Genomic DNA, 17,321 nt, shown 5'->3' with positions numbered 1-17,321 from the left:
TGTTGCCGTGCATGCGCGGCAGCACCCGTTCCTCTTCCAGGTTTCTGACGTGCATGCATGCACGACGATCAGCTGGCCTTTGTGCATGTGGCAGTGCTAGAAACTGGAAGAGCTGGTCTTCCATTTTCTTGCGTGAGCATGCGCACTGGCCAGCTGATCGAAGGCCGAAGTAGTCTAAAAATAGGAAGGAGTAAGAAGAGAGACTTTCTCTTTAAGGAATTGCAGTGTGATGCACATCCGTTCTCAGATGTGCACTATACCTTCCATTCTTCCTTTCCTCATACTGCCTAAACTGTACAATATGGATTCTACTGAATATAGGAAAGCTTCACTGTGGTAATAAACACTGGTTGGAGATGAAACCTTGCGGATTACTTCAGCATCCTGGTGGTAAGCTTTGTATAATGCAGAACAGGAGATGAAGGTGCTAAGAGTTTGTACATGGGAGAGAGGGTACTCATTTGTCCCTCAGTTGCTGATTGAGATTTTTATAAATCTGTTGTTTTAAAAAGTTCAGTGTCTTAAAACCAATTGAATAATGTAGTGAAGATAATTAACTCTGAAGGTTTGCATAAGAAAAATATATATATATCAGGAGGGGCAAAAGACATATAACCGGGAAATAATTCTGCTCTAAATGATGAAATTGTGCCATCAGTTAAACATTTAAAATATAATGCTTCTTTATGTAAGATAAAGCTACATTGCTTTTAAAATAAACACAATGCATACATTAATCCTTCTGGGGGGAAAATTTCTTCCACGGTTTATCTGTGTGTTACAAACCTTTTCTTTTGTCAAAAATGTGTTCCTTACAGGTCAAACCTATGCTTCTGCAGTATAAATAAGAACAAATTAAATATGCAATTGTTTTAAGAAAAATATATAAAGTTACAATATAATTGCAATAATCATATGTGCAAATATAAAATATATATTTCAACTATTTCCCCATATGCCCAAATAATAATTTGAGATTATATTTAGATGCTATCACAAAAGAGCAGCCATGATGGATATGACCAGTCACAAATACCCTATTAACAACAACAAATTTTTGAGGATGCTTTCTAGGACCTCCTGTAGCCTTCCCAAATCATTCCTAGCACCCTTATTTTTCTACTTTTCTGGAAAAGTAGGCACATTTTAATATAAGGCTCTTGCCCAGTAGTGAAATGTAAATTTTGTTATTACCAGTTCTATGGGCGTGGCTTGGTAATGTGACTGGGTAGGTGTGGCCAACCTTTTTTTTTTTTTTTTTACTTTTAAAACCATTTTTTCTACAACCTCTTCGGCTTTTAAAAACCTCTGATGATCCCAGCTGAGTTGCCTGATCGGCAGAGGCTTTTTTTCTTTTAAAAACATTTTTTCTACAACCTCTTCGGCTTTTAAAAACCTCTGATGATCCCAGCTGAGTTGCCTGATCGGCAGAGGCTTTTTTTCTTTTAAAAACATTTTTTCTACAACCTCTTTGGCCGAAGAGGTTGTAAAAAAAATGCTTTTAAAAACCTGTGACGATCCCACCTGAGCCGCGCGATTATCAGAGGCTTTTTTTTTACTTTTAAAAGCATTTTTCCACCAAAGGTTCTAAAAAAAATGCTTTTAAAAATTAAAAAAAAGCCTCTGATGATTGCGCAGCTCAGCTGGCCATGGGGGGGGGGGCGGGCAGGGATTTTTCTCCGAACCACCCACCTCCATTGCTACCGGATCAGACAATCCGGTCCGAACCAGGAGCATTTCACCCCTGTTCTTGCCATACCGCAAGATGACTTCCTGAAACATGTTTCTATCTCAATTATTCCTGCATTTAATTTTCAGATCCCTTTGCATTTCAGTCAATTATTTGAGGCTGCTGGGGAGAATGAACCACATTTCTATTCTCAGTTCAGTTTCCAGCTTCTATCTTTTTATTTTTTAAAGAAAAACATTACCTAGCAGAAAAAGAGATTGAATAATTGCCCTGCCTATGTGTTCCCAATTAGCCTGAACATCAACCAAAACTGAGTGTTGCCTGAGCACTTACCAATAAATGTAAATTAGGGTTTGCCTCCCCATTCCTTACAGCAGGAACCAGTGGTTTTTTGGAGCTCCCTCTGACTATCAATAAAAACAAAACTGATTTCCTGAATTATAAACATATGTAGGATATCCTGTTTTACTTGGGAATACAGTACTTTTGTGTATCTTTTCAGTATTACACAACAACAATTGAAATATTTACCTTTTTCCCACATTACCAATCTCTCCCTTAAAATTTATCTGGCTGTCAACATCAAGGAGTCTGCAAATTTCACAGGAATGAAATGGCTGTCATTAGGATCCCTAAGGAATTTAAAACACTTAGGTAAAACAACATGACAAAACAGAAAAGCTTCTACACACTTTCATTAAGATCCACATGATAGATATTCCTTACCTGTTGGTGAGATCTTCTCTATACTGTCTTAAGTGAATGAGAATAACAAGAAGAAGAAAAAGAAGATAAATCTTGAAACAACCTGCAGAGTAACCGTCTGCGAGCCAAGCATATTTCAAGATCACAGGGTGATAGTATCTGAGAAGCTGCAACACAAGTAGGTATAGATGGCAACAGTTGTCAGTCCATAGTGGAAAATATTCCAGTCTCATTACTGTATAGGTAGTCCTTGGTTTACAATAATTCATTTAGTGAACAAAGTTACAATGGCACAAAAAAAATGACCATCATTTTTCACATTGCAGAATCCCCATGATCACGTGATCAAAATCCAAATGCTTGGCAACTGACTCATCGTTGCAGTGTCCTTGGGTCATGTGGTCACCATTTGTGACAAGCAAGGTCAATAGGGAAGCCAGTTTCACTTAACAACTGTGTTACTAATTTAACAACTGCAGTGAATCACTTAACAATTGTGGTAAGAAAGGTTGTAAAATGGGGAAAACTCACTTAACAAATGTCTCACTTAGCAACAGAAATTTTGGGCTCAATTGTGACTGTAAGTGATTACCAGAATTTGAGGTGCCACAACGCACCTTAAAAATTGGGTTTGGCTTATCTGCAAGTATATACGTTAATATTTTTAAAAAGTATTTAAAATAAAATTTCATAATCACATGCAGTCAATGATTGATCTAATTTGGGTATATAACATAATTACTTATATACATATTAAGTTTATCCTATTTTCTTAATTAACTTTAAGCTCCATTCTTATGCATGTGACATTACGTGTTGTTTCTATCAGCGGAGCTTAATTATGGCAAGAATTATCTATTTAACTGTACTAATCAAAGAACAAAGAAGCCCACCACCAACCCAAAAGCACTTTATGTTGTTAATGAGATTTTAATCAGATGTTATTATCATCTGTGTAAATTAATTCTACAGGGCACCACTAATCAATATGTACTGTTTAAATAATTCCCTATGCAAATGTATAGGTAGGAAAGGAAAAGAAGAATGTTGGTTTCTTCTCAGTGGGTATCACAGCTCAGCATGTTCAATGAGCCAACACACGGCTATCTCATTACGATATTTCATTGGAAAATCAACATTCTGGGTTAATAATAACAGCTAATTATCAGATTTAAACATACCTGCAAACAGACCGGTTGGGTTTCATGTTGCATTAAATAAGGGAAAAGTCTGCTGGGAATCAATCGCTGGCTGGCAGAACTCCCAGCTGGAGAGAATGGTAGCACCTGATTGGAGTTGCTATGGTGAGGGGACTTGTTGATTTTTCTCCTGCTGCTGCTTGAGAAGAAGTGAGGCGGCTGAAAAGCAAAGAGAAGAGAGAGAAAACTTTGTGGGTAATGTGGTCGAAGAACCCATGTGTTCAGTCTATAAAGCTTCAAGAAGTGGAGGTGGTGGGCCTGCTCACCGAACCTTCCTTTCACATGGCAGCACACGCAGCAGAGGTAATTCCCAGGACTCAGGTCCTTCTTGCAGATCCACTGCTCACATCTTGGGGAACTGCTTCTCTTTTCCTTGTTGCTCTTTGTGTTGATAATGTTGCCCTGAGCTCTTCAGACCGCAAACATGGAATTGCAAAGGTTGAACAAACAGTAGATTCTTCCAGAACAGAATTGTCGGTTGAGCTCAAGATTTAAACGTGTTATAAGAAGTAATGGGTGGAAAGTTAGTTGAAGAGAAATCCAACCTAGAAGGAAGGAGAAATTTTCTGACAGTGAGAACAATTGATCAATGGAATAGCTTGCCCCCTGGAGTTGTAAGTCCTCCATCACTGGAGGTTTTCCAAAATAGACTGGACAATTATTTGACCGGGATGGTATAAGATCTCCTGCCTTGAGGAGGTTGGACTAGAAAACGTCTGAGATCCCTTCCACGCCTATGATTCTATCTTCTATGCTGTCAGTATGCAGTTATAAGGTAGGGTTTTGTAACTTTAAAAAAATAATGCCCCTGACAAACTGTCCATTTTTATGTTCCTCTTGCCTTCTGTAGCAGTTAATGAATTTATAAAATAAAATAAATTTCCTTCAGTTATGTAGAAATAAAACTCTCACATCCTTCAAGATGAAAAAAAACCGCCCCCAAGTTGACTTGTTTTCAAATGTTTAGTTCAGCTGCTGAAAACCTCTGCAAATGTAAAGATGTGGAGAATGCCACTCTAGGAGGGAATTATGTCTGCACAAAAAATATGCAAAAAATAAATATTTATTTTTAGTATTCAAGCAGCTATATAAAGGCTGTTTTTCCTAGGCCACTTCATGTCAACTCACACATTATTATAAAAAATCAAGAATTAATTAGATGGGTAGACTAAAAAGATGTTAACCAATTAAACCCATTGATGGAATGCCTTCTTCATGGACTGTGGAGAGGCATCTATCTTGGGAGGGCTACAAAGAAAAGGAAGTAGGGATGGAGGAGAGTCATTATGAACAAAATGGCTAACCCAAAGGGAAGCAATTAAAATCTGACATATATCAATATCTCCCAAGAGTATATTTTTCTGTGAAAGGATATTGACCTTCATTCAGAAACTTAGTTCTGATGCTACATCATAAATATCTGTCAGTTCATTGTACATACTTCCTAGATTATGCGATACAATGAAATATATTGTAGAGAGAGATGGAAGCTAACTAAGGATCATTTAGTTGAACTGATGCTTGATGAAAAACAAATTTCTTGACTTGCAAGTCTCACTGCTACCGCTCCATTGCTTAAACTATTTTTAGCCATTTTACTCTTGTATAATAAATGCAGGAGAAATTGACGTCATTATGATAAAACTGTTGCATGACATATGACATGCAAGTAGAGTTGTATAAATTCCTCTTTTATAGGCCATCCCAAAATATTGTTACTTAAGTAACTTATATGATTGGCTACTTGACTATAATGGTTATGTGTATTTTAGGAGCACCATTATAAAATATAAAACATAGCTCAGTCTTTAAAACTTTTCTCTTGCATATTTAGACCCTTAGGAGAAATTTCCCCACCAAGATAGCTGAGCCTAAAGTACTTCCTTTATTACAGTTTGCATGGGATGAATATCTACAAGAAAAAAAGAAGGTATATTTTATTTCTGGCTGTATTTTTACAATATGCTTATCTATAGTTAACTAGTTTTATTATTCCAATTTCAGAGTTTGCACACCACACTGAACTGCAAAATAATTACACTGATTGGTTTGTACAAGGTGGTAGACTAAAGTATAGTTGGCTAATTTCTGATGGTATGACTTCTATTTCCAAATTAGGACAAATTAGCCCAAATTAAGGAGAAGTGGTTTGTTTGAGGTCTAACAGTATAGCATATTATACTAAATTATGATTTGTTGAATAATTGACAAAAGCCTTTTTCTGTGCTTTATTGTAAGCTGGAATTCCACAATAAAAGGAGCCAGAAAGAACAATTTATGGCTTAGTATGATGCATGAAAAGTGAATTTACAGTTCACGAAACAGAAAGATGGGTTAGAAATTCAGTAATTAAATAGGAAATTTATTGATCAACTGATGTAATGCTTTCAAACTTGAATCTTTTAGCAAAAACTCATCTTTTCAGATCTATTCTTAATTTTATTACCAATGTAAAATGTTTAGTGATTTTCTATGATATGTGTATCAGTCCTTAATATTGCCATTTTGTTTTCTGATCGCAGGAACTGAGAGGTGAAACATGGGAATACCCATCCAATGTGATGTGTTTTATTGATGGCCAGCTTCTTGGAGATGAAAAAATGCTGCTGAAGTGGGCTTATGATGTTTGGGATTATAAAGACTTTAAGCCCACAGCACTTTATGAAGCAATTACATCAGATTTCCTCACAAAATACTTAAAAGCCAAAAAGGTGATATTTGGATTTTTAGAAGTCTCACTGATGGCTATACGATATTTGGAGTTTACATAAAACCCTATGTTGACTTAGAAAAGGCTTTAAAAAATTAAGAGTAATCAGGAGAATTTCAGTTAATAGATTTTCTCCCATTTTTTTAAGTTGCTGTAGTCATCATTTTTGTGGCATTTAAATCACATAAACCTTACTAAACACTAACCTTAAAATCATAGATTTAACTCCCTCTCTTCTTCATATCATGCTTTACAGATAAACACCAATAATAGCTTCTGACAGATTTACGGCTGTCCAAAATCCCACCTTTCAGGAAAGTCCAAACAATCCTCACAAACAAACTAAAATGGATTGCTACTGACATTTCCAGGCCAAGCAAGGATATAGCAGAATCCTTTTTAAATTGAAATATTGAATGCATCTATCTGGGAGGCCGTAGTATATTTCATTGTCAGGGATGCTGGAGCCATGATAAGCCAGCTTGTAACTCCATCACTGGCTGCATGACTCAAGCTAGTAATATTTATTTGCTACTTAGTTTTCCATTATAAATATTTTTTTAGAAATTATGCAACAAAGTTGAAAAGAAATGGGAATTGTCAGTGAGTGAGTAAGTGATTAAAAACAGGCAGCTGAGGTCCAGAGCACAGTCTGAATGCTTGTAAGGGCTGAGCTTGGCAGGAACCAGTAGTTCCAAGGCAAATAGCAACTGTCCCATGAACATCTTTCAGCTGTCTCTCAAGGCCATAGAGTGGCCAATATCATGAATTCAGAAGAGCAGGAAGAAAAAGCCTACATGTTGAAGTATAGCTGCATCTGAAGGCTGTGAATTCTTTGCATGGCTGTGAGTAAACAAACAATTTAGTTTAGGGCTTTACTCTTAACTGATATAAAGATTCTATTATAGCCATGTCACATCTGAGAGTTTTCTGCCAAATCAAGCCAAGTGTTTAATAAGGGTAAAGTGTCTGGAATGCTGTGAGTTCCTGCCGAGTCTGATACAAAAATTGGCAATGTATATGATATGGAAGTTTTGGTGCAGCTCAGATCTGGAATGGAAAATAAATGTTTGGCCCTTTACCATAAAAGGCTTGTTGAATGGACTACATCAGGGGTGTCAAACTCACGATGACATGTTATCACATGACGTATCACAACTTTCCCTTCACTAAACCAGGGGTGGGCGTGGCCAGAACATGACACATCTGGCCCACGGGCCGGAAGTTTGACACTCCTGGACTACATTATCAATCCATTTTGGGGACAAAATGATCCGAAAAGCTCACAAGAAAGGCTCCCACCATCTCAAGAATGCATTCTGGAACATAGGTGATCACTCACTGTGAAAGTTCACAGATTAACTTGTAAAAACTGTTTTGATCTCAGGCTTAATGCCTCCTAAAATAGAAGTGGTATAATGAAGCTGGAAATAATTTTATTCTAATCATTCAAAAAGGAGAGTTGTTTTTTTAAAAAAACACCCATATTTTCAGTATCATTTTCTCTAATTTACATTAATACATATTTTTTTAAAAAAAAACATTGTTGCCTTCAGACAGTTTCAACTGTGGCATGTTTGCAGACCAAGCTGTTCCTTGACAGATGTGCTTTCAATATCTTGGTTTATGTGGTGACTTTCATTCCATTCATTTTATTTTTATTTATTTATTTATTTATTTATTTATTTATTTATTTATTTATTTATTTATTTATTTATTACTGAATTTATACGCCACCTACTTCACTATCCAAAGCTATCCATTTCTTCACTGAGTCCATGCAGTGCCTTCATAGAACGGTTTATGAAGCTTTGGCACACCCTTCCCAGCAGAGGTTCAGGAACAGTGAAGAAGTGGAAAACCTGGGGATGATCAGGAATTAATTCAACCCTTAAAACACAGCTTGACTACCTAACATAAATAGGTTGCTTAAATTTCACAGATACATTGTTCTATGTATTCTCAGTTCACATTTGATCTAAGAGCCTGAGCCCCTGCTATAAACATGTACCCTGGAATGCTTTCCAGACTCATCCATATGATGTCTGAGTTCTTTGAAAGTTTAGTTGACGGTTATTGATCAAGCCTTCTAATAGTAAAATATTGACAAGTCATAGCTTCAGGGAAATGCTGGTGAAATTGACTACTTACTGGAATTTGACCCTTTACCTTCTGAAGCATGACTCAGAGTCAGAAGGGAGCAATCTTTATCCAGTGATTCACTCACTCGGTTCTACTTTAACCATAGGGTTTGGTTTCTTTATCTTGGCAGCATATATTTGTTTTCATGGAAATAGCAGTTCAGGAAGTTTCGACTGGAAAATTGCTCTTTGAGGTAAGTTGCCCAAGGAAAAGACAAACAATCCTTGTTTTTATCTTGCACATGGAAGCAAATACATTTATGTTTGAAACGGTTATTTAAAACACTCAAGATCCAATTCCTGATGTGAGATCAATTACACATTGGAACATGAATGAAGTTGAAGAATGACTACTCATAAGAATTATTTAGATGACAATGCAATAGTGTGTACAACATTTCCGGTCTCTTGAGCCTAAATTTTGTGGGTTCATCCTGGTCAAAAAATATTGGTTTGATCAGTCAGTTTTATTTTAAAATATTTTCTTAGGCCCACTAATGGGTGTAAAGATGCAAATTTTATTACACCAATTTTTATATAACTACATAAAAATTCAATATGAATAGTGTCACCTTAGAAAGTACAATCCCTTGTACCTTGTATATGCGTGCATAGGCATATGTGTAACAAAGAGAAAGGAATGCTTTTAAAGTTGATGCAATGACTCCTCAGAACATAAAACAAATATATTTTGATTTAGATTTTTTTTCAAATGCAAGCTGATGCTTATTTGATGAATTAAATGTTTAAAACTCAAAAGGATTTATTAAAGCGGCAATCCAATAGACTCTTACTGCCAACTCCTCAAACTTTTTTCTTTCTCTCTAAACATGTTTAGCATTGTGCCATAAATTTTCTAATCAAGCAGTTTTCTCTCTCTCTCTCTCTCTCTCTCCCTCTCCCCCTCCCCGTCTCTGGGTATTTGTGTGTATGCACGTATCTTGAATTTCTGCATTGTGTCCTTGTGAATGTCTGTGGAGATTCTCAGTCATTCAGATCACGGTTGTCCCAAAGGTGCTTTTTCAAGAGGCAACTGGACTATCTGGTTTTTCTTTGAAGACGTTTTGCTTCTCATCAAAGAAGCTTCTTCAGCAGAGGGGGTATTGAGCCAGTTCAGACCAATTTGTAGCAGAAATCGTGGTGGGCCCGCCCCGGCTCTATGCTGTCCTATTTAGGCACGTTTTTGAGGCTGGGCGCATGCGCGGAAGGCACGCATGTGAGCAAAGCGCATGCATGGAAGGCTGGGTGCATGTGTGGAGGTGGCACATGTGAGCCAAGCGAGACCATGCGCACACTCACATTTTCAATGCTGGGAGAACCTGGAGGTAAATTATGTGAATCCCACCTCTGTTCTTCAGCTCTCCTCACCATCCAGCCAGAGTTAAAGAAGCTTTCTGGATGAGAAGCAAAACGTCTTCAAAAAAACGAACAAACCGGAAAGTCCATTTGCCTGTTGAAAAAGCACCTTTGTCCTTGTGAACATTTGCAAATGATTCACAGTAAATGTAAAATACGCTATTACAACATGCAAATACTAAAATTAGTAAGTTATCATATAACACCATGGAAAATAAATCTGTCCATTCCCTCTCTTAAAACTTAAACTAAAAGCTCTTTAGAAGAAAAGGAGAAATTGCCTCCTGAAACACAGCTGAAAAATTGCCAGGAGAGCCCCTTGGCGAGGGACATGTGTTCCAAAAGAGAGGCAACACCATTGCCAAGGGCTATTAGCTTTATTGCTTTATTGGTTGGCTGAGATGGGTGAAATGATAGTGAGCAGTTGGACTGAGGCAGAAAAGTAATTATATGTCACCATAAAATAATAGAACAGATAACAGAAGGAGGACATGCTCAAGACCTCAATCTCTGAATCATGTTTCTTTGTTCCCATTTTAAAATGCATTGCCTTTTCTCATGAGGATAAAACTCTCGTTTTTAAAAGATGTCACAATCTTTGATAAAATACCTGGTATATACAGAAGTAATTGTGATCCATTCATCTCATAAATTAATGTAATGTTTCCTTTCCCACTGACCTCAGGGACTGAGCTTCTGAAATTTTCCATATTCTTCTATTGTCCAGCTCTATTCTGATATTTGCCCCAGAACATGCCATAATTTCAAGTGTTTATGTACAGGAGAGAAAGGATACTCTGAGTCTGGATTGGAACTCACTTACAAGGATTCAATTTTTCATCGAATTGTAAAAAATGGCTGGATACAAGGAGGAGGTATGTATTGAAAACTCTTCAAAAAAAAAGTGAAGGGACAAGTTTGGTATACTACCCAGCATATGAGAGTGTTCTTCCTCCCCATCAACAGAATAAAACCAAACCTTTAGATAAGAATTATATTTTAGATAATCACAAGCATGGGGGTGGAATAAAACATGGGGGAATTTTTACACAAAATTTAAATTTTATATAAATTTATCTGGATGGAAGCCTTTTATTTAGATAGAAGCAAGCCTAAACACAGAATAGTCATCATGTATTTGACATAAAGATGTTTTGGGCTTTCTGTTACAACAAAATATGGGAACTTGTGGTCCTCTGACTGCTGCTGAATTATGCTCCCCAGGAATCCAAACAAACATGATCAATCCTGGATGTCAGAAGATGTATTTCAGCCACAACTAATATTATGAGTTCCCTATATTGCAGGATTTGTTAATAATAACCATTAAACTAATATACAGTAGCACTCTTCCCAATGTCATGAAATATATAAGAGCTTCTCAAGCATGGATATGTATGTAAAGTTCTAGAAACGGTTTCAGTGAAAGAGAACCATTATAATCACCCATAGATAATCTGTAAAATATTCATTTATATATAGTTTTGTGTTTTTGCTTTTTGCTTTTTTGATATTTTTCCTAATTTCGCTTAAAGACAAACATTACAAATCATAATATTATACATGACAGTGTCATTTAAAATTCTGTTTTCTGATATAAAAAATAATGTATAATTTTATTTTATTTTTCATAATGTACATAGATATAGATGGTGGAAAAGGAAATGGAGGTGAATCGATATATGGCCCCGTGTTTGAAGGTAGTATTTTCTTAAACAAAGCTGGTCCTACATAAATAGCAGGTTTCACAAATATCATAGGCAATGATTATATCCTAAATGTAAAAAATAATTTTCTAAGAGAAACAGAATTGAAAGAAATAGTGTAAAATAAGAGTTAAGGAGATATTGAAACTCTTACTTTAATCAGTGTAATGCAAATGCCAACCATTTGTATTACAAGTGCCACTTTCCATTTTCACTTCCTCATAAAAAGGGTCAGGTTTGAGCTGAAGAGATTCAAAAGCAGTTTAGAACTCATATATTCCAAATTCTCGATAGTTCACAAGGTGTTTGATTTTTGGCCATCATCACCAGGAGAAGTAAAGCTATAGAAGAAGTTGATAAACATGGAGAGCAATAGACTATTCCTAGGAACCACAGAGCAACTCATTGTCATGGTATGGAATAGTGGGGAGCTCGATTTTGAGGTGTATTTGTGAATTGTACATAATAGGTATTCCTCATCTTTCTGTCTAAAACTGGGAATGATCGATACTTTTTTCTGGTTGCATTATAGATATTACAATGAACTAAGGCAAGCAGGCAAGCCAATATAACACTAGAAAAAGTAAATTAGTTGGCCATAGAGAACTGTGCTTACACTATAGCCTTATTTGCAGGGAGCCAGGAAGAGAATAAAGAGAAACCTGGTTTTAGCCCCAACCAGGTCTGTTTAGGGCCAAACACAACTCCCCATATATAAAATGATTCGATCCATGTCACCTGAGAGGTAAACTGCTCCTTCTGGTGTCCATAATCAAGAAATCTCAGAGATGCTTTGCAAAAACAAGGCATGTCTACCCGCACTCCAACTCCACTCTAATGGGGAGTAAAACCATACACAGAAACAAGTGGGACTATGTATTATGGTACTATGTATTATGGGACTATTATGGTGTGATGAAGGACCAGGGAAAGAGGGCTATTAAAAGGGAAGCAACAGCCTCCCAGCCTCTTTTGCAAGAACTGGAAAGACTTAGAAAATGACCTCTGGATTGACTAATCAAGACTTTTTAACTTGTGCAGGCTAATTCAATGGGGATAAAGACAGTTTCATCAGCCTTGGTATTCGTATGTTTATATATAGGTATATCCACACCTGCACACTTATATATTGCTTATTCTACTGTTTTTAGATGAAAATTTTGCAGTTCCCCATGATAAGAGAGGGATTCTTGGAATGGTCAACAAAGGACGTCACACCAACGGGTCCCAATTCTACATCACATTACAAGCTGCACCATATCTGAATACCAAATATGTGGCTTTTGGGTAGGTGTAAAACGTCACTCTGGGTATCCCAAGTATAAATGATGTAACTGAAACATAGGAACATTTTCTTTTCTTTTTTTTCTTTTTTAATGTTTCTCTCCTGTCTTTCTTCTATCATGGAACTCAAAGCAATATTAGTGGGAAGATTCACTGAAGTGAGGTAGCTGCATTAATCTATCTTGTGGAACATCATCCTGCCAACAATCCAGCAGGCAGCCCATATTTTTAGCTTCCTGAAAAGTCTTCAAGACCTGGCTGTTTTTCCAGGCATTAGGGCAAAGTGATAAAAGCTGGTGGGTGACTATTGGGGAATCCTAGAAGATGGTTGGGGTGCCAGGTTTTTTAGTTCATTTTAGTTTTTCTTTCCTGATTATATGGTTTATAATTTTATTACTGCTAAGAGCAGCCCAGAGTTGTATTTTAAGATGGTCAGCCATAGATTTCAAATAAATAAACAAAAAAATAGTACTCTTAAACTATGGTTTAATACCAATCCAACTGACATAAATTCCAAGGATTTACTTAGGTTTCTTTTTAAATTATTACTTTAGACAGGTGATCGAGGGCTCAGAAGTTCTCCGGGAACTGGAATTATCAGAGACATTCAATGAGAGACCAGTGCTACAATGCAGAATTATTAATTGTAATGTTTTCCAGCCATGATTACTGTATACTATAGATGTTAATTTTATTGTAGAGTGTTGCTCTGTTCTGATCATACGACTTGTAGCAGTTAAAAAAGTTGACAAATAAAAATTACTTTTTAATTTTTACAAAAGAATAAAAGCACTTACTGTCCTTTTCCTTTCCAAAGCAAAATACAGTCATGTGAAAAAGAAAGTACACACTATTTGAATGCTATGGTTATATGTCTGAGGCCATAGTAAAAATCATCTGGTCCTTAGCAGTTCTTAAAACTAGATAAAATACAGCCTCAGATGAACAACAACACATGACATATTACACCATGTCGTCATTTATGAAACAAAAAGAAAGCCAAAATGGAGAAGCCAAGTGTGAGGCAATCATGTGATGTTTTGCTTAATGACTGGTGCACCAGTGGTGGGTTGCTATTGGGTTCTACCTGGATCGGCGGACTGGTAGCGGCGGTGGTAGGAGGCTCCGCCCACCCGTGCCGGACGCTTCTGCACATGAGCAGAAGCATCGCGCGAGTGCGAGCGCACAAGCGAACCAGTAGCGACGGGTTTTGCAACTCACTACTGTGGTGCACTTAGTGGTGGAATTGCAATTAGAGCCACTAAGAGAGGCCTACCTGTAATGCATATAATCATACTCTTGAATATTTTGGGATACAAAATATTATGGAGCCTACAGATGGCAGCAGAGATTTCCCCACAGCTCTTTTCTGCTATCTAGTTATCAACTGGCTTCAGCAGCCCACATCTGATGGCTTTACCTTTGTGAGCAGTATACATGTGTGTGCTGGGTGAGTGGATGGGTGCTTTCACGTCAGTCTTGACTCTTTGTGACTGCCTAGTAAGTCCCTGCACTTTTCTTGGTAAGATTTCGGAAATGGTTTGCCATTCCCTCCAGTGGTGGGATGCTGCCGGTTTAACAACTGGTTCGGTGAGTGAGTGCTTCACGCTGAAAATGGGGCATTTAGAAGCTCAGCTGCTTACCTTCCAAGTCAGCAACAGTAAGTAGAACAGCGAGGGGAAGGGGAAATCAGCTGTGCGCGCGATTGAGATGAGCTAGAAAGCAGGAAATAAAGGATAGGCAGGGGCAGGTGGGTGGGGCCAGCTGATCATTGGAGCTACCAGTTCGCCCGAACCAGTCTGAACCGGCTGAATACCAGCTCATTCCGTCCTTCCTTCCATCAGAGAATGACTGGCCCAAAGTCATCACTTAGCTTTGTGCCTATGGTAGGGCTAGAATTCCTAATGTCTCAGTTTCTAGCCTGAAGCCCTAACCACTACACCAAATTGGTTGGTGTGGCCTGTGGGTTGTTGTTATTTTTTAGCCCAGAACAGACTGGATTCAGAATATCATCATTATAAACTACTAAATGAGTGGTATTCTACTTTTAGAAGGAAATAAGGCCCAATGAGGTACCAGTTTTGCCCTAGCATGAAAATCTGCATTATCATTTACTAGCCAAATGTTCATCCCATCAACAAAGGATCCCTTTTATCACCTGGGAGAGCCGAGTGCCACTTTGGATCTCCACAATGCTGCTAGTCAAAGCACAACTTGCAAATTATTTATTTAGAACTTTTATATAGTGGCCAATTCCAATAATGTGACCCTGGGTGGTCAAAAATACAAAAGAGGAAAAGCACATACCACTAAAGTGAACTAAAATGTTTCAAAGATGATCAGAATTAAGAGATATCTCTCCATTTTTCCACTTCAATCACTTGTATACCCAGCAAGCTATCATACAACATTACATAGGATAGAGACGGACACAAAAAGAGAAGTCTATAATACTTTCAAGATGGATAAAATTTTGGATTTATGTTTTGGACTTGTTGACCCAAGGGAAATAAACTACTGAGTTTGTTGCTAAATCACATGTTAGATTTTTAAGGATATCTACTGAAGATAAAGATGTTATGACAAAATACTTGATTAATCTGAACTTCAGTTATAAAATCTGTAAAACAGAGGTCAAGATAGCTTATTTACTGAGTAAATAAGAAAATTGTGAAAGATTGATCTGAGATTCTAAAAAGAGGATTTTCTACAGACTGAGTTGCTCAAAGAGAATTAGATGTGTTTAAGCACATTCATTTGGTTTTTTTAACATTGGCAGGCTCTTCATAGCCAATGCAATAACATAGTTTTCTTATGCAGGAAGCACTAAAGAGATTCTCTAATTTTAATATTATCAAATTACATGTTTTATTCATCTTGATGAGAATCACAATGAATTATGAGATATATTTGATTTATTCAAATATACCTCATACCTAAACCTAAACCAAATGGACCTCTGATTAGTCTGGTAAAGAATTTATTCATCAAGTTGCAGCCCTTTCTGGACCGGGACGCCTTGCGCACGGTCACTCATGCCCTTGTCACCTCCCGGCTGGACTATTGTAATGCTCTCTACATGGGGCTCCCCTTGAAGAGCACTCGGAGGCTCCAGCTGGTCCAGAATGCAGCCGCGCGGGTGGTTATGGGCGGACCTCGTGCCCGCGTGACACCCCTCCTGCGCGAGCTGCACTGGCTCCCAGTGGTCTTCCGGGTGCGATTCAAGGTGTTGGTTACCACCTTTAAAGCGCTCCATGGCACAGGACCCGGGTACCTTCGAGACCGTCTTCTGCCACCAATAGCCTCCCACCGACCAGTCCGTTCCCACAGAGAGGGTCTCCTCAGGGTGCCATCAGCCAAGTTATGTCGGCTGGCGACACCCAGGGGGAGGGCCTTCTCTGTGGGAGCCCCAACCCTGTGGAATGAACTGCCCCCGGAAATACGTAAGATCTCCGACCTCCGGGTGTTCCGCTGCGCACTGAAGACCCTGTTGTTCCGCCAGGCAGGGCTGTCGATATAATAATTTTAAATTGGGGTATTTTAATTTTTGGGGTTTTAAATCGGCCAAATCTATTTAATTATTTTAATTTTTAATTATTGTTGTGTCTTGTGTTTTTAAATTGGCTGTACACCGCCCTGAGTCCTTCGGGAGAAGGGCGGTATAGAAATAAAATAATAATAATAATAATAATAATAATAATAATAATAATAATAATAATTATTATTATTATTATTATTATTATTACTACTACTACTACTATTATTATAACAATTCTTAAGCATTAGTGATCTGCCACCTTTTGTAGCCGAGTGCTGGATTTGAGCTTTGAGTGGTAGGGCCAAAACAAAATTAATATTCGGATTAATTTGTATTAAATTTTAAGTACAATTAAATATATACTATTACTTCTTATATATTTAATACATTCCCATTAAATCAACAGTACAGCTTGATGACAACTTTTAAAGGGATTCTTGGAGACTGGTCTTATTATATGTGATTTAACTTGTGATAATGATGAGTTAGTAGAAATATTATGGGTCAAAGGTGTTGTTCAAAAGGCAACTGGACTGTCTTGATTTTTTTTTCCCAATGAAGAAGCTTCTTGGACAAGGAAGGAAAAAACCAAGAAATCCCAGTTGTCTTTTGAACAACACTTTTGGGACAACCATAACCTGGATAACAGAGAAACTCCAGACATGATGGGTTTTGTGTTATCATTCTCATCCAGTGATGCTTCAGGAGTGATGCACTACCAAATTACTGCCCTTTGGAGGATAATAACTGATATATACTGCTCAAAAAAATAAAGGGAACACGAGCAGAAGACATCCGAGATCTGAATGAATGAAATAGCCTTATTAAATATTTTGTTCGTTACATACAGTAGTTTTGTGTTCTCTTTAGTTGTTTGGGCAGTATATAAACTACTGTATGTAAAGAACAAAGTATTTAATAAAGCTATTTCATTCATTCAGATCTCGGATATCTTCTGCTTGTGTTCCCTTTATTTTTTTGAGCAGTATATT

General features: G+C 37.4%; 1 protein-coding gene across 2 annotated transcripts; it reads left to right on the top strand.

Moving 5' to 3' along the window:
- The first annotated feature begins 3,696 nt into the window (after window positions 1–3,696).
- Window positions 3,697–13,580, top strand: PPIL6 (peptidylprolyl isomerase like 6). Of its 2 annotated transcripts, none has more exons than XM_034409138.3 (8): window positions 3,697–3,897; window positions 5,429–5,524; window positions 6,117–6,305; window positions 8,577–8,639; window positions 10,529–10,676; window positions 11,445–11,501; window positions 12,659–12,794; window positions 13,346–13,580. In XM_034409138.3, the coding sequence occupies exons 1-8, from the start codon at window positions 3,793–3,795 to the stop codon at window positions 13,455–13,457; spliced, it is 906 nt and encodes a 301-aa protein (XP_034265029.1). In that variant the 5' UTR covers window positions 3,697–3,792; the 3' UTR covers window positions 13,458–13,580. The 2 variants fall into 2 exon arrangements, with proteins under 2 accessions (XP_034265029.1, XP_034265030.1); XM_034409139.3 differs by lacking the exon at window positions 3,697–3,897 and adding an exon at window positions 3,934–4,369.
- The last annotated feature ends 3,741 nt before the right edge of the window (window positions 13,581–17,321 follow it).

This window comes from Pantherophis guttatus, chromosome 1 (assembly GCF_059756535.1).
Source record: "Pantherophis guttatus breed Tessera chromosome 1, ASM5975653v1, whole genome shotgun sequence".
Classification (NCBI taxonomy): Eukaryota; Metazoa; Chordata; class Lepidosauria; order Squamata; family Colubridae; genus Pantherophis; species Pantherophis guttatus.
The sequence above is the reverse complement of the archived record's forward strand: the minus strand, read 5'-3'. Positions and strand labels throughout refer to the sequence as shown.